Source organism: Bufo gargarizans, chromosome 4, assembly GCF_014858855.1.
Source record: "Bufo gargarizans isolate SCDJY-AF-19 chromosome 4, ASM1485885v1, whole genome shotgun sequence".
Classification (NCBI taxonomy): Eukaryota; Metazoa; Chordata; class Amphibia; order Anura; family Bufonidae; genus Bufo; species Bufo gargarizans.
Window position 1 is genome coordinate 394,015,900 of NC_058083.1, and position 22,513 is coordinate 394,038,412.

Genomic DNA, 22,513 nt, shown 5'->3' on the forward strand with positions numbered 1-22,513 from the left:
GATGCAACTGAACTTTGAGGTTTTTCATTACCAACATTCTAGATTCACCTAGGGGATCTTTGTCACTTACACATGCTCCTAGCACATATATCCCCGAATCCTGTTGGATAGGATTTCTAATGGACAGGAACAGAGGATTACACTCATCATGTTTACAACCGTTTGGTGGTGTTCCCTTCAGGATAGTCATCCTTGTCGGCGTGATGACGTGAACACGTCTCGTTCTCCCCTCTCGCTGGCCTCCTCCGTCCGAGCTCCCGGCTCCATCCGAACAGCTGCGCTGCGCTGACGCCGAACAGCTGATGCTTTGAGCCGCGGCGCTGCGCTGGCCTGCCTGCTGGGTCTCCTGCTTTGTCCCACGCTGCTGGATGCTGGACGGCTTTCGGCTGTTCTTGCTGCTGCGGTTGTTGGGTGCCGCGTTTCTGCCTCTGATCCTGGATTGTTTGGGGGTCCTCCTAACTTCTCTCTCCACTGCCTGCTTTGCTCTCCTTCCCTGCCCTGGACTCGGTCGCCGCGTGGATCTGCCTGCAGCCCTCCCTTCATCGGTGTGCGACGGGCTGACGTTTGGACTGCTTGCTGCCCTGGGGATTAGGGAGGACGTTGTCTTCTTTGCACAACTTTAATTCTCTGACACGGCTGTAGTGCGCACCAGGACTGATTTTCTTCTGGACACGTGAGATTAGTTTATTGACTGCCTTTTTTTTTCTCCATATGTTTTGTTCTCTTTTTTTTTTTTTTTTTTTTTTTTTTTTGTGCGGGACTGCCGGCTTCCCTGCTGCTTTGCACTGCTGCACTGCTCACTGAGGAGATACACTTCTGTTTTTTATGTAATTTTTTTTTCTGTGGCGTCTGGCGAAGGGGAAAGAGGAAGAAGGAAGGGAAGAAGGGGGAAAGAAAGAGAGAAAGAGAGAGGAAAGAGAGGGGGAAAAGGAAAGGAAAAGGGGAAGGAAAGGAGAGAAAAAAAGGGAGAAGAAAAGAAGAGAGGGAGGGGCTAAAAGGAGGAAGAACAGAAAGGAAAAAAAAAAAAAACAGTGATATAAAGCAAACGGTGACATAAAGGGCAAAATAGAGGAATAGGAAGAAGGGAAAAGAATGGCCCCTAAGCGACGGTCTGTTGACTCCACTGTAACTAAATTGGGGGTTAAGACTCCAGAGAACAAAATCGATAAGTTTTTCAAATCACCTTTCCTAAACGAAAAGAATCCAGCTAAAATTAAACCCTCTGTTAATTTGAGGAAATTTGCTAAAACCCCCCAAATTGCTGACCCCTCTGAGGATGGATCAGGGGTGGTGGATCCGGAGGCAGGAGAGGAAGGTCTCTCTGCACAAATGCAAACTGAATGCGATCCATCTGTTTTGGATAGAATCCTTGGCGCTGTGGAAAATAACGGCATTCTAGTGCAAGGGATGTCCACTCAATTGGGGTCGGTACAGAGTGATATTTCTCTAATAAGAGAAGATTTGTTAAAGATCCGTGACCGAGTCCTCAATGTGGAAAAAACAGTCGACCTTCTGCAAACCGACATGGACATGATAAAATCTAAATTTCTCCTTCTCACTACAGAAAACCAAGCCCTACAAAATAAGTTAGAGGACCTGGAAAATAGGTCTAGGCGAAACAATGTACGCATAATTGGTTTCCCAGAAGGAGTTGAAGGCCGACTCTTAGAGGCACAACTCAAAGAGGTGGTCATGCACAACCTTGGCAGCGATAACTTTTCCTCCATGTTTCAAATAGAAAGAGCCCATCGAATCCCAGGAGGGAAACCCACCCCAGGGCGGCCGCCGCGTGCAATTTTAATGAAGCTATTACTGTCCGCAGACAGAGATATGATACTGAGAAGAGCAAGAGAATGTACACCCATTGAATATCAGGGTACTAAACTGCTCTTCTTTCCTGATTTTGCGCGGCAGACTCAGGAAAAAAGAAGAAACTTTATAGAGATAAAGAAACGCTTGGCGGCTAAGGAGATTAAATATTCTTTACAGTATCCAGCGAAACTAAGAGTGATCCATAATGGGACTTCTTTTTTTTTTGAGACACCACAACAAGCTTTAGACTGGATGGAGCAAAGGGATATTTAAATCTGTGTACTACTATAATCGAAGGGATGGATGGGAGGCGGGGCTAGGATAGGGAGAACGGCCGGAAGTTAGAAGTTAGAGGTTCGCCGACGAGATCGGGCGGACCAATAGAGAGGGGGGGTGGGAGGATAGGGGCGGGAGGGAACCCACCTTGCAGGAACGGGGTTTTTTTTTTTTTTTTTTCTTTCTCTTATGATTGATGTCCACTAGAATTGTATCCTGGAATGTCAGAGGGCTCGGGGAAAGGGTAAAAAGGCAAGCTATCATGGATGCATTAAAAAGATATCTCCCAGCAATTATCTGTATAGTAGAAACTCACCTTACTAAGGAAACCTTGTCCCGCCTGACAACGGGATGGAACGCTCAATCCTATCATTCCACCTTTAGCGGCTCTTCTAGGGGTGTCTCAGTTCTGATTCATAACTCTGTAGATTTCATCCTCATAAAATCCCATATAGATGATCAGGGCAGATTTATTTTTTTGCATGGTAAGCTGTATGGTTACAGTTATATTCTCGCTTTTTTTTATATACCCCCGCCATTTTCAATGTACCCACTGATCCAGTTAACGCTTTTTTTTGAACAGAGACCAGAATGTCGGCTAATCCTGATGGGGGATTTTAATGCGGTTATGGACCCCAAAAAAGACAGATTTAGATCAGATGTAGCACGGGGAAGGAACTTTTGTACTTCGCCGTTGCCCCAGTTCTGCTTGGAGGTAGGAGTGGTGGATATATGGGAACATCTGGGCGGAGGAAAGAGAGTATACTCCTGTGTTAGTAGGAGTGGCAGAGCAATGTCCAGGATTGATCTAGCATTCACTAATGAGAGCAATCTGAGCAACATCCGGAAGATAAGATATGGAGTAAGAACAGTCTCGGACCATTCACCCGTACTAATTGAGGTTCGCACTGGGGAGAATAAGGATGGTGGGGGGTTAGGATTCAAGTTGAATCCATACTGGCTCACTATTCTGGACAATCCACAGTCTATCAGGATACTGATATCCTCCTTTTTGGAGGTGAATCTACCCTCTGCTAACATTAATATAGTGTGGGACTCCTTGAAAGCATACTTGAGGGGGGTTTTTATAAGTGAGATTGCGGCAGTAAAGAGAACATTTAGGAAAAAAGAGGAGGAACTGGTCAAGACTGTCGCACTTACAACTGAGCGATTTATCAGCCAACCCACTGAGTATAACAGGGAAGAGTTTCAGAAGGCCAGCTGTTCTCTGGAGAAATATGTAACTGATAAAGCAAACCATAGAGTATTTTTTAAGGGGATTAAATATTTTTCAGAGTCTGGACGCCCTGGTAAGCTTTTAGCCAGAATTATTACACAACAAGATAAGAAAAAACAATCCATTACTTTGATTCGTAACACAGAGGGGGTAATTATAACAGATTTAGAAGGAGTCAGAGATACTTTTTTACAATACTTTACTCAGATATATAGATCCTCTCCTGGTTTGTCATCCGAACTGGCGATGCGGTTCTTGGAGAAAATTCCTCTCTCTACTTTAAATGAAGCTCAAATAGAATGTCTGGAAGAGGAGCTGTCTCTCTCGGAGCTGCAGGAGGCCCTGGGGTCTATCTCGGGGAACTCATCGCCAGGATTGGATGGCCTTCCATATGAGGTTTATCGTAAGTACAGTGAAGTGATTCTCCCTCAGATGCTAGAGGTTTTTACTCAAGCATTAAAGGGAGGGGGACTACCATGCTCTATGATGGAGGCTCTCATTGTTGTAATTCCAAAAAAGGATAAAGACCCGGCAGAATTGAGCTCCTACAGGCCAATCTCCTTATTAAATACTGATGTTAAGTTACTATCAAAAGTTTTGGCAAGGAGGCTTTCGCGGGTAATATCTACTATTATTCACCCAGATCAAAATGGCTTCATGCCAAAAAGAGGCACCCAGCATAATCTCCATAGGCTATTTATGAATATTCAGTCCCCGGAGTGTGGTACCCGCTCCATCCTGTCGCTGGACGCTACTAAAGCCTTCGACAGGGTGGAGTGGACTTTTCTCTGGGAGGTGATGAAAAAAATGGGCTTTGGCCCAAGATTTATGGCGATGGTTCAGCTATTACATAACTCTCCAGTGGCTAGGATTAGGATCAATGATATGACGACAGAGAGCTTCGCTCTAGAAAGAGGTACCCGTCAAGGCTGTCCCCTCTCCCCCCTTTTATTTAACATTTACATTGAACCCTTAGCGGCTAGTATAAGGCAGGATCCGAAGGTGGTCGGTTTTGGTATAATGGGGAAGCACGATCGTGTATCCCTTTATGCAGACGATATCCTGGTCTTTATTCATCAAACAGATACCACTCTCCCTCGTATAATGGACCTGGTTGGTCTCTTTTCTGATCCATCTGGTCTGGAGATCAACTGGGAGAAGACCGTTCTCCTCCCTATAGACGAGTTGCGGGGCGAATGGGATAACCAGTTAACGATCTCGGACTCAATAAAGTACCTGGGGATAACAGTTTCTGCTAAACCACAGGAATATTTACAACTCAATCTGATCCCCTTGCTGATAAAACTGAGGGCTAAAATTAAGATATGGCAAAAAATTCTGCTTGCAAGAGCGGACAGAATTTCCTTAATAAAAATGGTAGTGCTTCCCCAGGTTCTTTGCGTCTTGCGTAACTCGCCTGTTTGGATCGCAGATAAATACTTTAGATTGATAGAGCGGATGCTTAACGACTTATTATGGGGGAGGAAGCGCGTGAGACTGAAGGCACTTTATTTTTCTATGCCCTATAATCGGGGAGGTCTTAACCTCCCCTATTTTAAGGGCTACTTTGTGGCCTCCCAACTCTGCCTTTTTAATGATTGGGAAAATAGCCATTTCTGCAGCAGAGTGGTGAAGGATTCAGGTTTTTCGGATTTTTTTACCGTATTGGAATCTGACTACTTATTAAATACACTGGGTGGTTACACACTTTTCTGCAGAATGGCTATAAAGACTTGGGCGGCCATAAGGAGTTGGTGCGGAGTCAAGGCATCACTCGTTTGCACCCCATTATGGCATAATTCAAAGCTTATGAACCTGAGTGATTTGAGCTGTAGCCAGTACTGGAGGACCAAAAATGTCCAGTATTTACATCAAGTGGTTAGTGGTGGACAAATCCTGCCCCTTAAGGAACTAAAGCAAAGGGCAAATTTAGGTGAGGTGGCTTGGTATGCATACTTTCAATTGAGGTTAGCACTTTCTAGCACTACGAACAGCCACGTTTTTATTATAGATACTCCTGAATTTTTACACGATTTAATTTGCAAGAAAACTGTCACGAGAATTAAAATATCACATTGTTATAGTCACTTAATGAAGAAATTTTTTTTAGATGTTCTCTCTCCAGGACAGAAATCCTGGTCTTCTTTACTTTCAGAGGTGGGCCCTCCAAATTGGGAGAATATAGGGGAAAGTTTAAAGTTGGTTTCACATAATTTTAATCACACGGTTGTACAATTTAATATTATGCACAAAATTTATGTGACACCTGTATGGTTATATAGGAGGGGACTTACAGCCTCCTCTGACTGCCCACGCTGTGGTTACTCCGAGGCAGATCACTTACATCTGTTTTGGGACTGCCCAATGGTGAGCAGCTATTGGAGACTGGTCCAATCCAACCTGGCTCGTAAACTCGGTATTGTGGTTCCCTTGTCTCCCAGGATATGGGTCCTGGGAGACCTATCGGAGGTTGATTACCAGCCTATCAAACGCCGTTTGTTGATCAAGGTGATGTTTTTGGCTAGGCTTCTCATTTCTAGATCATGGTTTTGCTCTTCTACTCCAGACTGCAGTAATTGGTTGGGTTTGGTTGAGAAAGTGAGAAACTATGAGAGGATTCTGTACAAACAAAGAGGATCCTGCGCAAAGTCAGCTGTGGGAAGATTGGGACACGGATAATTAATTAGGATTTTTTTCCTTTTTTTTCTTTTTTTTTTCTTTTTTCCTGCAGGGTGGGGGGTTCGGGGGGGGTGGGTTGGGGAAGATCTCATTAGTCCGGTCTTTTCTACATGTCTGTATCGGCAAAGAATGTGCAGTTGTTCTGGAGTATTGTAGCATCTGCAGAGATGCTGGGGGAAGGCAGGTCCCTCAGGCATTAAATAACGGATGCTGGGGGATTCCGGCCTTTTCCCCCAGAGGGCGGGATCTCCACTCGACTTTCAGTACTCATATTGTTATGGGTACTTGTGTCTATGTAATTATTGCCGAGTATGCTCAGGGTTGGAATCGACGGACTTGTGGACTTTATAGTATTATAAATGTTGTATTGACCTGTATTTTTTGTATTATAATTAATAAAATATTTAAATATAAAAAAAAGGATAGTCATCCTTTGTGACAAACCTTCAGCTTTACTGACTCTAGAGGTAGTTTCCACTGGTTTATATTCCCAACACTTCAGACTAGTGTTCCATTCTGTTAATCTCCAATATCCACAGTTGGTATGGTCATATCTAAACACAATTACCATAGACTGGGTCAGTTCCAGTCACACAGATGTACTTATCAGACCAAAACCAAGTGTCCTATCTGTCATCTGTCTTACATTCCACTATACTGCAAAAGTCAACTTATTTGTTTCTGACTCATCTTGATAATATAACTGTCACTGTGGGGAGTGGGGGAAACCCTCCACCGTGCGGTGTCAAAGGGTAAAAAGGGAATCAGCCTGGCCAAAAAGGAGTAATAAGGGAGCAAGTCACCTCCTACAGCGTCCCTAATCCTCTCCCTGACTCCTCACCGTATGAGCGGACCCCGATGGTAGGACAACTCATACTCAGGATACCTAGAGACCATAAGTCGCCCTAGTAATCCCTGACCAAGGGGCAGGGAAAAGACGACCTGTTCATCCCAGTAATGGAGGAACAGGAGTCTCTATCTGAGGCCAGGCTGCAAGGAGAGGGGTACACATGCAGCATAAGGAGATGGCAGATAAGCAAAACCAATAACACACTTACCTGCCACAGACACACTGACTGGAACCCGTGCACAAGTGTGCTGTGCTGTCCACACCAACATTAAAGGACACAGCACAAACCACAAACCACACAGGAACCCAGGACACCCATAGCTGCAATAAACATGAGACAGGGGAATATCTAGCAAACATGACACCAAACACCACCAGACATGTAACACCAAACTAGACATACAAACACCCTGAACATAACCCACTTCATAAAAAAATAGGGACAGGAAGGGAAGGAGACACTGGGATGAAATTGATGACCACAAGGGTGGCCCTCAATGGACAGATGGAACACCTTGGACTGGAGCAGAGCTCCAGCACCAACCACAGCTGAAATACAACTGACTCCAGCCAGGAAACCACAGAAGATATAAGCCAAGTGACCACACCCAGTGAGGGAGTAAACCTTTACAGCACCAGACAGAGGGAGGCTACAACTTAAAGGGGAAGTGCACACACAAGCATAATAAACCACACCTTTACCACGTACAATATCAATTGCACACATGAACGATTTTAACTTCATAACAATCTCTAGTTTCGATATGCACCCTCTAGGGGGAACCCTTACACAATACTACGTATTTCCGGATAATACCGGAAATTGCTGCTACTTAGTATGACAAAATGCTTTCAATTTTTATTCCTGACTGAAACTTTTCCTTTCTTTCTTGCATCAACTGAGCTGCTGTTAACATCTCTTCACTATATCCTGTAACATTAGAGTTACACATTTTATATGTTAACTTCTAGATTCTTCCTAGTCAGAGAAACCACAAATATTGTTAACCTAGATTCTTCCTAAACGGGAAATCACAGAATTTTTAACCTAGATTCTTCCTTAAAAGGAAATCACAAAATTCTCAACCTAGATTCTTCCTAATTGGGAATTCTCAAAAAAAAAAAAAAAAGAAGAATTCTAACTAAAAGTCATCGAATTAGGGGAACTCAAACCTATATAATATAGATTCTTCCGAATAGGGGAAACTCAATACTATATATATAATCTAGATCCTTCCGATCTAGGAATAGAATCCTTTCCTTTTTCCAAAAACTCGTCAGATTCTGGCTGGGATCCAATTCTACGTCACAGGATAAGCAACTCAGCTGTCTAACAACTTGCTGGCATAAGATCTCGTCTGATGGTTCAGTTTAAGTCGCTCTCGTGGCGTTTGAATCGGAAGTTACGCAAGCTGTCTGACCACCGATGGGACGCCATTTTGTCAGCACAATTCATGCGCTTCTCCTTCTTCTTTGTGTGGTGCCAAATCAATTATAAGTATAAGTATGTGTATACCATACTGCTTTATAATGAGACCAGACACACTAGGTGGTTTCATGAAAGCATCTTCTCTCTTCTCTGAGCCATGGTAGAAGAGGCGCACTTTATTCACATTACATTGACTTAAATAGCAGACATGACATCACAAAAGGGGTGTTCCTTAAGAAGAGACTATTGGCTCCTTAACCTGATAGGAGTGGTTTCAGCAACTTCAACTCTGAGTTCATAGGTAGATTTGAAAACTGTAATGTTATCCCCATTTCCCCCCTCCCCTATTCAATTTAAACAAAAGAATGCACACATGGCTCAAACATCTGGCTTGCGGCCATCTTGTGGACAAAAATGTGTACTACAGAATGTTCACACCAGATACACATCTCTCACACCCTCTGACAGTGGTCCAAGGAATTCAGGACAAAGCTACTTCCTTTCAAAACACATTGCTTCTTGACATCGATATGTTCATTTTGTTCTCATATATAAATTTGTATTCAGCTCTTTACAGTATAAACCTCGGTTCTGGGAAAACTAATACAAGAGGAACATTCTGTTTTGTACATCGCATCTCGCATCTCAAAAGGAGCACCTTTTCTACACAAACACAAATTTTTATAACCTTTTAAAAAAAAATAATGTCCAGTCAAAGGTATGATTGCATAAGCTGCCATAATTATATTACCGCGCCATTCTAAGTAAATAAATGTTTCTTCTCAGCAGGCATCTGAGTAATAACATGCTGCAACATTTCTTTCTGTGCAATTTTACTAAGAAACTGTAATTAATAATTGTGATGGCAGCTTGAAAACACTTTCTCTTTGGGTGACATACAATATTCATGATGGAGGAGAGTTTAAAATGAAGAAAAACAAAGAAACAAAAACTCAGAATAATTTTTTTTGTTAATAGCTATGGAAAATGTCGACAATTAAATTGCTGTTCCTGAATAACTACCATAAAAAAACAATAGCTACCATGAAAACCTCTTAAAAAGAAATCTGTCACCGCACACTTTGAAATAAATCCAGCTGAGGCTACTTTCACACTCGCATTTGGTGCGGATCCGTCATGATAATACAAACGTCTGCGTCCGTTCAGAACTGATCCGTTTGTATTGTCTTTAACATAGCCAAGGCGGATCCGTCTTGAACACCATTGAAAGTCAATGGAGGACCGATCTGTTTTCTATTGTGCCAGAGTGTGTCAGAGAAAACGGATCCGTCCCCATTGACTTACACTGTGTGTCAGGATGGATCCGTTTGGCTTAGAATCGTCAGAGGGACACCAAATCGCTGCAAGCAGCGTTTTGGTGTCCGCCTCCAAAGCGGAATGGAGACGGGACGGAGGCAAACTGATGCATTCTGAGCGGATCCTTAGCCATTCAGAATGCATTAGGGCAAAACTGATCTTTTTGGACCAATTGTGAGAGCCCTGAACGGATATCACAAACGGAAAGCCAAAACGCCAGTGTGAAAGTAGCCTGACACTAGAGATGTGCGGTTGGCAGCTGAATCCAATCCCACTGGTGCCATGTTGATTGATGGTACCAATCTACAGATATAAGCAATTTAATATTATGTAAATGAACTCCTTGGTGCAATGATGGCATTGCTGTTGCACCCGAGCTCCGCTTTCTGTGCTGCCTGCTCTGAGTAAAAGCACCAAGCAGTGTAGAGATATTTGCATCTGGCTCTGAAATCTCGTGCCTGCATCTGCGCCTCTTTGATTGGCAAACGCGTTGTACAGCGATGAAGTTTGCTGGGTCGATTCGTTTAACATTGATTACGGCATCTGACAGTCACATTGAGGCCTTTCAGGGCTTAGTTGGGGGTTAAAAATATACATACCTCATCCATTTTCTCACGGAGAGGCCGTCACGGCCATTTTGATTGAAGTAAACACGCTAAATCTTGTGCACGCTGACATGATGACCTCACTGCGCCCAGCCAGCGTAATGATGTGATCATGTCACACGTCAGCGTATGCGAGATTTGGAGCAGTTTTTTCAATAAAGGTTGCCACGATGGCACCTCTGCGAGCAAATGGATGAGGCGAGGTTTTTTCCCCCCAATATTTCAGGAAAAATTTATTTGTTATAACGAAGCGTCGGGAAATTCGGCCTTGTGGCGAATCAAATTTTTCCTGAAATTCAGATCAAAGTTAATCTGTTTACCTTTGAATCGCTCAATACTAGTTACAGGCTCAGGTGTAAGACCTCTTGCAGATGAGTGTGAGCAGATTAGGTCCGGATGCGTTGCGGATGCGTTCAGTGAAAAATGCGCGATTTCGCAAGCAAGTTCATTCAGTTTTGTATGAGATCCCGCTCAGTTGTTCAGTTTTTATCACGCAGGTGCAATGCAATTTAATGCGTTTTGCACGAACGTGATAAAAAACTGAAGGTATACAAACAACATCTCTTAGCAACCATACGTGAAAAAACGCAAGCAAGTGCGGATGCGATGCGATTTTTACGCAGTCCCATTCACTTCTATGGGGCCAGTGTTGCGTGAAAAACACAGAATATAGAACATGCTGAGATTTTCACGCAACGCACAAGTGATACGTGAAAAACAACGCTCATGTGCACAGACCCATTGAAACCCGCGCAAAATACTTGCTTGTCTGCAAGGGGCCTAAAAGATCCTTATAAAGAGCTCTGTATTGTTCATATATTGATATATTGTGATTAGATCACCTACCTGGATAATCCCAAGTCTGATAACTTGTCTTGGTGCCATAATTCATTCCCTTCATAAGGCTAGTTTCACACTAGCGTTCGTCGGTCCGCTCGTGAGCTCCGTTTGAAGGAGCTCACGAGCGGACCCGAACGCCTCCGTCCAGCCCTGATGCAGTCTGAATGGAGCGGATCCGCTCAGACTGCATCAGTCTGGCGGCGTTCAGCCTCCGCTCCGCTCGCCTCCGCACGGACAGGCGGACAGCTGAACGCTGCTTGCAGCGTTCAGCTGTCCGCCTGGCCGTGCGGAGGCGAGCGGATCCGTTCAGACTTACAATGTAAGTCAATGGGAACGGATCCGCTTGAAGAGGTCACCATATGGCTCAATCTTCAAGCGGATCCGTCCCCCATTGACTTTACATTGAAAGTCTGAACGGATCCGCTCAGGCATCTTGCGCACTTAGAAAATTTTCTAAGTTATTAATGCAGACGGATCCGTACTGAACGGAGCCTCCGTCTGCATTAATATGATCGGATCCGTTCAGAAAGGATCCGATCAAGCGCAAGTGTGAAAGTAGCCTTACCTTGATACTCTGATCCCACTCTAGTTCAGCCAGGTCCTTCTTATCCACAGGTGCCCGGAAATTATACACAATATTCAATGTCTGGTTCAACTATTGATTTGTATAGAGGCAAAACTATCACAAGCATCTCTCCCTCTTTTAACGGATCCCATGATTTTATTTGTCTTGGTAGCAGCTGCCTGGCACTGGTTGCTAAAGCTGAGTAGACTGTCCATGGATACCCTCAAGTATTTTTCATTGGCAGTTTTACCAAGTGTTTTACTGTTTAATACATAATCAGAACATTTGCTTCCTTGGCTACCTGACATATATCCAAATTAAATTTCATTTGAGTTCTCCACCATCTTCCTAAATATCTGTAATATCATATGATCCTCATCTGTGTTGATTAGTATAGAGCATGTCCAATGTCTACTGACTAATGTGATCTTGATATGTTACAGTAAGTTTACATGTTGTATGTGGGAGGACAGGCTGGATTTTGGATTACTGTACCTAAGGTGCTGTACATGCGGTATATCTGTAAAGAATAAATCAAGGCAACTGGACTTACTGTAGATTTCTTGAAAACATTTCACTCATTCTTCCAACGAGCTTTCTCAATTCTGAGTGACTGTACAAGAATTCTCTGGGAATAAATATGTAACTGAATTAACATCTGGTAATTATACCCAGCATGGGGTCAAAGGTATTGATTCCATTATCCTAATTGGAGTCAGTAGGTGATAATGACCTCCCGGAAAAAGGTGTCAAGACACAAGATGGACAACATTGTGTACGCAGTCCAGTGCAATGAGGAATGTTCAGAATTGTATATCGGCGAAACAAAACAACAACTACATCAGCGTATGGCTCAGCATAGAAGAGCCAAAACCTCTGGTCAAGATTCAGTCGTGTACTTACATCTAAAAGAAACAGGTCACACCTTTGAAAACAGTCAAGTACGTGTTTTGGATAAGGAGGCCGATTGGTACAAACGAGGTGTGTCGTTTTCTGGGAGGTCATTATCACCTACTGACTCCAATTAGGATAATTGACCCCAAGCTGGGTATAATGACCTCTGACCCAATGCTGGATATAATTACCAGATGTGGATTCAGTTACATATTTATTCCCAGAGAATTATTGTACAGTCACTCAGAAATGAGAAAGCTCGTTGGAAGAACGAGTGAAACGTTTTCAAGAAATCTACAGTACGTCCAGTTGCCTTGATTTATTCTTTACAGATATACCATGACCTGGATAAATGAGAACCTTCACAGATGTACATGCGGTATATTTTAATTGAAACTTGCTTTCAATCATAACTTATCCAACTGGGCACTGGACACATCTCTTCTTTATGCTTTGATGGAGGGTGAGGATGTAAGGGCATTGGGAACTTGAGTTCTGATTTTTGGTAGACCAGTATTTATTTTGCACCAAGCAATCGGACATATCTAATACATTTGTAGCATTTTATATTAGCTTTCTCTTGAAACTTCAAAGACTCATTGAGGAACTTAAAAAAGCACAACATAACTTTGGATTCCATCATGGACTCCATTTTATGGTGCAATTTGCAATACAATATGCAATACAGTTGCACCGTACAGTACTTGTAGTTTTCATTTTGCCTGGGAAATCACCCCCACTGTTACTCCACTAAGGATACTTTCACATTAGCGTTTTTGTTTTCTGGTGTTGAGTTCAGTCCTAGGGGCTCTATACCGGAAAAGAACTGATCAGTTTTATCCTAATGCATTCTGAATGGAGAGCATTCCGTTCAGGATGCAACAGTTCAGTCCCTCTTACGTTTTTTGGATGGAGAAAATACCACAGCATGCTGCAGTTTTCTCTCCGGCCAAAAATCATGAACACTTGCTGTAATGCGGGAGACGGCATTAATTTACATTGAAGTGAATTCGTGCCAGATCTGGCATTGTGTTCCGGCAAAACGGAACCGGTTTTCTGGTCTGCGCATGCGCAGCCCTTTAAAAATGCAAAAAAAATTAATACCGGATGGGCTTCTCCAGATGACACCAGAGAGACGGATCTGGTATTTCAATGCATTTGTCAGACGGATCCGCATCCGGATGCGTCTGACAAATGCCATCAGTTTGCATCTGGATTGCGACGGAACTGCCTGCCGGAATCCTCTGCCGCAAGTGTAAAAGTACCCTAAGTATCATACTCTCCTAAATATCATACTCTACTAAGTAGCATACTCTGCTATGTATTTTAAGACCACATTGCTAAATCACAACTCATTTCTCCTCTGAACCCAACATTTAAATAGCCAGTAACCCTCTACGTCTCCCAACATTATAACTGATAGTAGTAGGTTACAGAAGAATGACCTTTGAGACATTGAGGTAGATTTATTAATCAAAATCATAGCTCTGACGTTATTTGCACCACAAAGCTTGAGTACAGTGTATTTGTATTGCATAGATTTGCAATACAGAATACATGATGCAATCCAATGATTGCATGGTGAAGCTACTTAGGGTGACTTAAAAAAATTGAAAAAAGTTAAAACTTTATATAAAAAATATATATAAAATTTCATACCAACCCCTCTTTCCCTAGAATAAAAAAAAATCAATACACAAACAATAAAAGAAATTAAACATCATAGGCATCATCGAGTCTATTAAAATTTAAAATATTTATCCCATATGGTGAGTTTTTTTTGTCACTACAACTCCCCAAAAATGTTGAATAAAAAGTGATCAAAAAGTCATACACGCCCAAAAATGGTATAAACCACAGATAGTCCTGCAAAAATGAGTCCTCATACAGCTCCGTAAACATAACTATATAAAAGTTATGGAGGTCAGAATATGGCTATGAAAAGAAAATCATATGGGGTTATTTATCAAACTGGTGTAAAGTAGAGCTGGCTTAGTTGCCAATACCAAACAATTAGGTTCCACCTTTCATTTTTGACAGCATCTTTGGAAAATGAAAAGTGTAATCTGATTTGTTACTATGGGTAACTAAGCCAGTTCTACTTTACACCAGTTTGATAAATGACCCCAATAATTTTTTCACAAGTTTTTATTTTTTTTCAGTATTAAAACACAAGGAAAACTATATATACAGTGAGGAACAGAAGTATTTGAACACCCTGCGATTTTGCAAGTTCTCCCACTTAGAGGGGTCTGAAATTCACATTGTAGGTGCATTCCCACTCTGAGAGACAGAATTAAAAAAATAAATAAATCAGGAAATCACATTGTATGATTTTTAAAGAATTTATTTGTCTTGCACTGCTGCACATTTGAACATCTGAGAAAATCAGTGTTAATATTTAGTACAGAAGCCTTTGTTTGCAATTACAGAGGTCAAAAGTTTCCTGTAGTTCTTGACCAGGTTTGCACACACTGCAACAGGGATTTTGGCCCACTCCTCCGCACACATCTCCTCTAGATCTGTCAGGTTTCGGGGCTGTCGCTGAGCAACATGGAGTTTCAGCTCCCTCCAAAGATGTTCTATTGGATTTACAGTAGGTCTGGAAACTGGCTAGGCCATTCCAGAACCTTGATATGCTTCTTACGGAGCCACTCCTTTGTTATCCCGGCCGTGTGCTTTGGGTCGTTGTCATGTTGGAAGACTCAGCCACGACCCATCTTCAATGCTCTGACTGAGGGAAGGACATTGTTGCTCAAAATCTCACAATAAACCGCCACATTCATCCTCTCCTTTGTACAGTGCAGTTGTCCTGTCCCCTTGGCAGAAAATCACCCCCAAAGCATAATGTTACTAACCCCATGCCCCATGTTTCACAGTAGGGATGGTGTTCTTGGGATGCAACTCATCCTTTTTTTCCCTTCAAACACTTTCTCCCATGCCTCCTCTGGATCATCCAGACGGTCATTGGCAAACTTCAGACAGACCTGGACATGTGATGACTTGAGAAGGGGAACCTTCCGTGCAATGCATGATTTGAAACCATGATGGCGTGGTGTTCTATCGACAGTAACCTTTGAAACTGTGGTCCCAGCTCTCTTCATGTCATTGACCAGCTCCTCCCTTGTAGTTCTGGGCTGATTCCTCACCTTTCTTATCATCAGTGATACCCCATGAGGTGAGATCTTGCATGAATCCTCAGTCCGATGGAGACTGACAGTTGTCTTTAGCCTCTTCCATTTTCTAACAATTGCTCCAAGCTGCTTGGCAATTTCCCCGTAGCCCTTTCCAGCCTCGTGGAGGTCCACAATTTTGTCTCTGATGTCTTTTGACAGTTCTTTGATCTTGCCCATGGTAGTAGTTCACATCTGACTGACTGTGGGGTGGACAGGTGTCTTTAAAGAGCTCAGACAGGTGCTACTAAGTTAGATTATTAAGTGAAGTAGAGGTGGACTTTTTAAAGGCACAATAACAGGTCTTTGAGAGCCAGAATTCTTGCTGTTTCTCAGGTGTTCAAATACTTATGTTTAGCAGTGCAAGACAAATAAATTCTTTAAAAAATCATACAATGTGATTTCCTGAATTCTTTTTAAATTCTGTTTCTCAGAGTGGGAATGCACTTACAACATGAATTTCAGACCCCTCCATGATTTCTAAATGGGAAAACTTAAATCGCAGGGTGTTCAAATACTTCTGTTCCTCACTGTATGTGTTATTGTTGTAATCAAACCCAACAGTGGTCTATAACATGGTTGTAGAAATATTTTAATGCCACATTTAAAAATCCTCAGGGACAAATATCTGTTATTTAGAGTTTCTAAATTGCTTAAGTAATTTAGTATTAACGTAAGTATCTAAAGTTTTAAAATTACTTGTCATTTTTTTTTTTTTGCATTCATTCAAAATATCTGTTGTCATGATTTTGTAGGACTTTTACATTAAGGAGAAGTTCATGTGAAATATGGTATTCTAGAGAAGTATGAATCATTGATGAGCAAACAATGGGATCCAGTACGTTTCGAAAGGCAGCTTCACTGGATGAACTTCTGTACGCTTGCATGGAGATGTTTGGTATGTGTGATGCCATTCTATCTACAGTCATTCTGATAACAAGCAAACAATATGATGTTAATGAAATGTTTAAAGTGGTATTCTAGTTAGAACAAGTTATTCCCTATACCCTGGATAGGGGATAATGGTTATATCGCTGTGGATTCGACCAATGGAACCCACAAAAATCAATAGAATGATACTCTGGTGTCTCCCCATTTGAATGGAATGGTGATCAAACATGCACACAGTACAGTTCTAAGGTGTCTCTGGCAGTCCCAAAAGTGGAGTGGCAGTGTCCATGCTTGACCTTCCGCTCAATTCACATAGCGACTTTGGACCCCTGTTCTCATGATCAGAGGGATTCTCAGGGGGCATTTTATTTATTTGTAATATTGTGTATGGACAGTGATTTTAAGCACAATCGTAATATATTTTATTAGGAAATGTGTGTATTGTTTTATAATAAAATTGAATGAAAAGTGTCTCTTTAGCAACACTCTAACTCAGTGTTGCTAAAGAGAGCCCATCATTGGCACCTACTTTACGCTGAAAATGGCCATATCTCACATAAAGTATCAGGCTTCTCAGCCTGCCTCTTATTTCCCTACCCCAGCCTCTGCTTCTCTATCTGCCCGACCACATTTCTGACCTGTCCCCACCTGATTGCGGATAGCTCTGCACATTTCTATCTTCCTTATGCTTTCTTGTGAACCGGACTGCAGTGATCAGCACTGACACTAAGTATACAGGAACATATTACACTTATTGTCAGTGCTAATCACTGCAGCCCTGCTCATCTTCCTAACGCTAAACAGAGACACATTGGGAAGACAGAGAGAAGTAGGACTGCAACAATCAGCACTGATAGTATGTGTATTAAGTTCCTGTTCTCTTTCTGTCACCGCTGATCACTGCAGCACCGTTCACTAGGCTCTATCCTGCACTCACTAACAGAGAAGTGCAGGGAAGTGATAAATGTGCAAGTGCTGGCAGCAAGTCAGATAAACAGCAAAAGGTGGGGCATCATTAGGGCCCATGTAGCGAGGCAGATGCTGGGCTAGGGAGATAAGAGGCATGCTAAGAAACCCGCCTCTGTATGTTATACATAGCAACACTCATTATTGCTAAGCAGACAATAAACATGGAATTTTATAGTTAAAATTAACACATTACCCTAATAATGTAGTTTACAAAAATGTTTTAATTTACTGTCTGTATAAAAATAATTTGAAATGACACTTACACTTTAACAGTAAAACTGTGACTATAGATTCTGCCATCAGTTTACTTTGGAACTTGTGCTTCACACCTAATCAAGAGCATTAAGTCACGTCTGTGTCATTCACAGCTCTATTTTAGTAGGTGTGGGAATGTATTTTCCCTTCTTTCCTTGCTGCCCATTATCTGCTTTGAATAATTCATGCAGTCTAAACTTTATAGAAAATCTATGGATTCAGGACACATTGGACAGATACTAAGGAGGAGCTAATAATATAAACTGCCTGAGAAAACCTTGAAACCAAAGCAAATCATTTTATTAATAGGTTGTTAAAATAGTAAATAGCTTCCCCTCCACATCAACCTAATGGAACCATTGGAGAGGGATGGACGCACATATGTAAGTCCCCTCTATTACTCCTTTGCAGTGCTGGTATATATTTCAGTTTGTCCCAAATTGTCCCAAAAAGTCAACCAGCCTAATGTTCTGAGAATCACGTGGACACTTGTCTCATCTAACAGCCAATGAATCACCATATAGGCTCTTTTAGAAGGAAACACGTGCTACCTATAATCGTATGTTCGTATGTTTCTTTGACGTGGTAATGGCGTTTCATCAGGAGCACACAGAGCGATGAGGTAAGCAGTGGTGTAGGAAGCTAAACAGCAGCAGCGTGTGGTCATCTACATCTCAGTTCATGGCCTAAAATGATAGAAAGGAGCGGTAAGTATATTTAGCAATACATAGAATGCTGCCCACCACGGATGCTGTGCGGCCATCGGAGCCTCTCGCCATCACAGTGCCCATTTATTGACTAGGAAATCAGGGGCTGTTACATAACATAGTGTTTATGCGATTCTCAGAGAATTAGCCTTGTTGACTTTAGAGGGACAATTTAGGACAAACTGAAATATATATACCAGCACTGCAAAGGACTAATAGGGGGGACCTATATGTGTGAAAAGTCTACCCCTCTCCAATTATTCCCTAGCATTAGCCTGACGTGGGAAGCCATTTTGTATTTTAACGACCTCCTAATAAAATTGTTTAGGCTTTATTGTGTTCTCAGGCAGTTTTTATAGTTACACTTGAAGACGTTTACTATATGATACCTCAGGAGCTAATAATGGTATAATTTTTTTATCTTCTCAGATGAGAAAGGGGATCTGACTGACAACAACCTGCTGCCGAGAACGGTGTTATTAATGCATCGTTGGTATCTGTCTTCTACTGAACTTGCTGGAAAACTTATCTCTATATATCCTTTATAAAGCAAGAAAACACACACATTACCGTCACCTTATCCACCGATGATGTACAATATGGGCCAAGCTGTCCACTGCCTTTTCATATTGAAGACAATGAGTCCCACTTAAAGAGGACCTGTCACCACTCCTGACATGACTGCATGAGTAAACAATTTGAGTATTTCCCATGATATGACAATTCTGAAGCATCTTTTCTTATAACTGTATGCTGTGCCTTTCCTTTATTATTCATACGAGAAGTTTAGAATAAATCGCCAATTGGGTGTTACCATTTGGCGGATTGTCCTCTGACAGTCTGACACAATTCAATTAGTGCTGCCAGTGGCAGATGGAGGCAGGGACACTCTCCTTTGACAAGGGGAATAGCAATACCCAGTAATCAATTTATTCAGGAATTTACAGCATAAATAATAGAGGAACAGCACAACATTTCATTATAAAAAAGGTGCTCCAGAATCGTTATTTCTTGGGGGAAGACTAGGCACACTGATGTATTACATGATGGTCCATTTGTTAGAAAAATTTAAATTAAATACTTTATTTACCTGAAACTTTGTGTGCTCATGTAGTTTCCCCATTAACTTATGGCATAATTAGAATGAGTGGGCCCCACAGCAAATTTTTTAACAGGCCCCCCCAGCAACTTCTTTGCAATTCCCGACTCCCATGTAATGACCAACACTGTGGCTAATAATAGTCGCTCTGTCACACCAGGCCCTGCATGACTGTATGTCATGTCACTCTATATACTGGCACTGTATATAATGTCATTGTGTAATACTGTTGAGGGGGCGTTAACAATAAAATATTTTAGTCCTCCTCATGGGTGGGCCCCTTCTGGGTTTGGGCCCCAAAGCAGCCACTTTCCCTATAGCTATGCCCTTGAAATTATGCAGATCAAACTTACATTTTATGGCAGACCTCTCGGAGAGAACAAGCACCTCCTTGCATTGGTTTTGATCAAAGGACACCTATTTAGATTCAAAATGTAATTCCATTATATAGATTCCTCTCCTGATTTACAACAAGCAGTTTTCTCCCTACATCATAGTATGGCCATTCTTATTAGATAGGTGTCAGCCCAACGTTCGCCTCTTTCGGCAACTTATTTCAGCGGAGAACAAATGGATCAGGCAGGTAAAATCTGACTGCCTGATCTGTATCTCACCTGAAAGTGACACCAGCTATTGGGGAGAGTTGCAAGGCTTTCATACACATCAGATAGTTAGCTGGTAACATCAGACTCATCAGGTTTGACATACACATCTGATGTGCAGTGAACAGCTCTAAAGTGGTCACAGATACACAGACTGACAGATACCGACATATGGAGATATATTGTATTGTTGATTAGTTTTTCCAATCATTGTCATATGTTTTTTTTAACCTATACACTTATCGAAATTCCAGTGGAGAGAACTGCAATGACTTGCGCTTAAAAACATGTCACTTTATGAGGTAATGTTGTTGGATGGAATCACTATAACTATCGTTACAGAGCCACAATAAGACATAAACTGTAGGTCCATAGAGATGTGCATATGGCAGGAAGGAGATATGTCTTTCTTAAACAAGGAGAAGGCCTATGTGTTGCTGTGGCTCTGGGATATCAGAGCCTGGTTATATTACTAGTTAGTGGTATAAGGAGGAGGGAAAGTGAAATTTTAATCACAATGTAACTAATAGCAGTTGAAGTGTGAGTAAAAGTGCATCAAACCTGCTCCTGAAAAAAGTTCATGCAGTTTAAATGTTTCACCTGTAAAATCTCCGGTGGCAAAACCATATGTTTTTTTTCTTGAGATATAGTTGGTCTCGACTGCACCTCAATCTCCAGATTTTCACACAACTCTAAAAGTAGATAAAGATAACTAAATCAAACAAATGAGTCAACACTATTAGACTTGCTCATTTGCTTATTTAGAGGCTGGAAAATGTTATAAAACTAGAGTTTGGACTCCACCAAACCACAGTCAGATAGCGTGGTAATTGAAAACTATTATGAATGTTCCCAGGAGTGGTCAACCTACAAAGATCACGCCAAGTCATGTAATAGTCCGCAAGGTCGCAAAAGAACCCAAGGTAACCCCTAAGCAACTAAAGGCCTTTCTCACATTAGCTAATGTTAATGTTCATGAGTTCACCATTGGGAGGACGCCAAACAACATTGGTGTGCATGGCAGGATTGCAAGAATAAAGCTGCTGCTCTTCAAAAAGAAAATTGCTGCCCATCTGAAGTTTGCCATAGATCACCTGGACCAGCCAAAAGGCTATTGAAACAATGTTTCATAGACAGATAAAACCAAAATTGGGCTTTTTCATTTAAATGAGAAGTGTTATGTTGGGTGAAAGGAAAACACTGCATTTAACTATAAAAACTGCATCCCATTTGTGAAACATGGTGGTGGTAGCATCAAAGTTTGGTCTTGTTTAGCTGCATCTGAGCATGGACAGCTTGCTATCAGTGATAGAATAATAAATTCTAAATTATATCAGCAAATTTTGAAGGAAATTGTCGCAGCATTTGTCTATGAGCTGACTCTTAAGACAATGTGGGTCATGAAGCAAGACGACAACCCTAAGCAAAAAAATTGTTCTACCAAAGAATGGTTAACGAAGAATAAAGGTACAGTTTTGGGATACCCAAGTCAAAGTCCTGACCTTAATCCAATAGAAATGTTGTAGTAGAACCTGAAATGAGCAGTTCATGGAAGGAAACCCACCAACATAACAGAGTTGAAGCGATTTTGTACAAAGGAATCGGCTAAAATTCCTCCAAGACGATGTGCAGGACTAATCAACAATTACAGAAAATGACTAGTTACAGTTATTGCTGCACAAGGGGGTCACACCAGATACTGAAAGCAAAGGTTCACATACTTTTGACACAGACATGTAATATTGGATTATTTTTCTCAATAAAGAAATGATCAAGTCTAATATTTTTGACTAACTTCTTTGATTTGGTTATCTTTACTTTTAGAACTTGTGAGAAAATCTGATGTAGTTTTAGGTCAAATTTATGGAGGAATATAGAAAATTCTGAAGGGTTCACAAATTTTCAAGCACCACTTTAAAAGTTCTGCAATTTACTAATATTCCTTAAAGATTTTATGAAAAATTAAAAGGTTTGCAATTGTTGATTCCACCGTTACCCCATAATGTGTTTTACATCTATAACTCAGCTGTCATTTTAATTACCGTTTTGATAATTTGGACTTTTAGGAATGTTTGATCAAGGGGCAGCTTTTCAATTAAAATATGATCATCAAAGACGTTCTCTTTTATGAGGACAAAAAGTCATGATAACCCTTATGTCTGTTCTAGATACTGGATTCTGGAATTTCCTGCAGAGTTTAATTTGGATTTGGGATTAATACAGATGACAGAGGAATTTAGAGAATTGGCGAGCCAACTGGGTTATGAAGAACATATTAATCTTATAGACATTTCTAGCATGTGAGTCTTTACT

General features: G+C 41.5%; 1 protein-coding gene across 4 annotated transcripts in view; it reads left to right on the forward strand.

Annotated features, from left to right (window-relative positions):
- Positions 1 to 22,513, forward strand: part of RASGRP3 (RAS guanyl releasing protein 3) — a 159,576-nt gene that overhangs the window by 81,185 nt on the left and 55,878 nt on the right. For 3 of the 4 annotated variants that reach the window (XM_044291472.1, XM_044291470.1, XM_044291471.1), the window contains exons 2-5: positions 16,433 to 16,575; positions 18,929 to 19,034; positions 20,440 to 20,502; positions 22,369 to 22,500. In XM_044291472.1, the coding sequence (XP_044147407.1) occupies positions 16,506 to 16,575; positions 18,929 to 19,034; positions 20,440 to 20,502; positions 22,369 to 22,500 (371 nt within the window). In that variant the 5' untranslated portion in view covers positions 16,433 to 16,505. The remainder of the gene's footprint in view (positions 1 to 16,432; positions 16,576 to 18,928; positions 19,035 to 20,439; positions 20,503 to 22,368; positions 22,501 to 22,513) is intronic. The other variant, XM_044291473.1, reaches the window with a different exon arrangement.